The sequence below is a fragment of the Gavialis gangeticus genome, unplaced genomic scaffold (genome assembly GCF_001723915.1).
Source record: "Gavialis gangeticus isolate Ggan-Ray unplaced genomic scaffold, GavGan_comp1, whole genome shotgun sequence".
Lineage (NCBI taxonomy): Eukaryota > Metazoa > Chordata > Crocodylia > Gavialidae > Gavialis > Gavialis gangeticus.
In genome coordinates, this window is record NW_017729025.1 from 102,187,210 (window position 1) to 102,188,972 (window position 1,763).

Here is a 1,763-nt window from a genome sequence, read left to right on the forward strand (position 1 = left end):
TTTTTTTTTTTTTTTTTTTTTTTTTAGATGAAGATGGTACATTCAAAACTCACAAAACACTGTCACAATGGCAACCCCCCCCACTTACTTATTCCCCAATTGCAAAATTTAAAAAGTTCAGTGTCCACTACTTTTAGTTCAATCAAAGCAGCATTATGCAGGTACAATTATTTCTATAGCTCATATTATTTAGTTTATTTTACATTCCTCGTTGGGGTACATGAAACAGAAGTTTACCTTTGTTGCAGAGTAGAGAGTAAGCAGAGGAGTTGGAAACATGCCACTAGCTGAGGAGATATTCAGGATTACTCCTTTAGATCTGAAAGGCAATGAAAAACACTCACTCACAAGAAATAGCACCTCTGCTTCAGTTTACATGCTTCAGAAATGTCTCAACCCAAGAGAAATACTTACTTGTAACAGAAGCTATACACATTCTTTTGTAATTTATTTTTCAAGAAGTAGTTCAGAGATTTGCAAACCTGTATTCAAACATGCTGTAGCAAGATGTTAGCTAATGTAAATAAGAGGTAATGCTATTAAAACCAAATGAATTACATCAGTGTAAAGATGAGGCCCAGCATGCGTAGGGTGTGCATGTCAACGTACTATATCCAGTTAAGGTTTTTACAGGCAATGTAACAGAAGCCCAAGCGTAGTTTTTAGATCTTGGCTAAAGTGACAGAAATAATAGCACAAAAATATATTTCAGTCTTGTATAGAAACTTCCATCAGGAAACCTGAAAGTAGTTTATGAACATTAGTTGCTCCTTTAAGGTAGCAATTAGTCATACTGACTCTTCACATTTTAGAGCATTTTTTTGTTAAACAAAACAGAAAAGAAATACACAATGGAAGTTAAGACTGCAAGTACCATATTTTGTGCCTTACATAGTTATGCTTAAAACAGAGGCATCAGTCTGGCACACCGGCTTCCCAGTGACCTGATATTTACATTCAAAACCCCATCTTAAATAATAATTGCTTGCTAAATTATATGAATATAAACATTCTCTCATTATCTTGTTACTTGCAGTGAAAAGCAAGAAAAAGTTTCCTTAGTATGGCGGCAGTCCTAAGCAAACAAAAAGATGAACCGAACTGGAAATACCCATGAAGTTTCTGCTATTAATAGACTAACGAGAACTCAAACCAATTGTATCATAACACCTCTGTTAAGTAGCTTAATGTTCCAGTAGATTGGCAAATATCCATCTTCACAGCCACATGACTACAGTGTTTGGCTGATGCAAAAGGTCCGTTTTGCAAGCACAAGGACATAAAAATGTGCCTTTTGACACAGCCTTCTAACGTAAGAAATTCCATAAAGATAACGTTTTTATTTCCGTGTTTCATGCTTAGCTCCAGAGTTCAAGATCATAGCACTATATACTCGTGTAACAGCCCTGTTGTCCCTCTAGACCAGGGCAGTCTGATTTCTGAGTGGCTAGTGACTGCATACTGCTCAGACCCCCAGTTCCCCACCCCGCAATATTCAGGCAATGGACTTCCTAGGCCCTCACCCCCTCCATGCTGCCCTGTCCCAGAAAACCTGGCCTACGAAGCAGCAGGAGTAACATAGTAACTGGTGGCTAGGTGCAAGCCCATGGGATGTGAATTAACTAGGGGTGCACTGATTTTTTTGGCTGATACCAATGACTGATTATTAACTAGCCATATCTGCCAATCCAATCTGACTGCCGATGTGGAGCCTGGCAGCTTGGAAAGCAGCATCCAGCCAGTAAGTCTGTGTTGGGGAAAGT

At 38.7% G+C, this 1,763-nt stretch overlaps 1 protein-coding gene across 1 annotated transcript in view; it reads right to left on the reverse strand.

The window, feature by feature from the left end:
- The window catches only part of HSD17B12 (hydroxysteroid 17-beta dehydrogenase 12), a 117,891-nt gene that overhangs the window by 19,041 nt on the left and 97,087 nt on the right, over positions 1 to 1,763 (reverse strand). Inside the window, exon 7 of the mRNA XM_019519366.1 lies at positions 238 to 319. Within this exon, the coding sequence (XP_019374911.1) occupies positions 238 to 319 (82 nt within the window). The remainder of the gene's footprint in view (positions 1 to 237; positions 320 to 1,763) is intronic.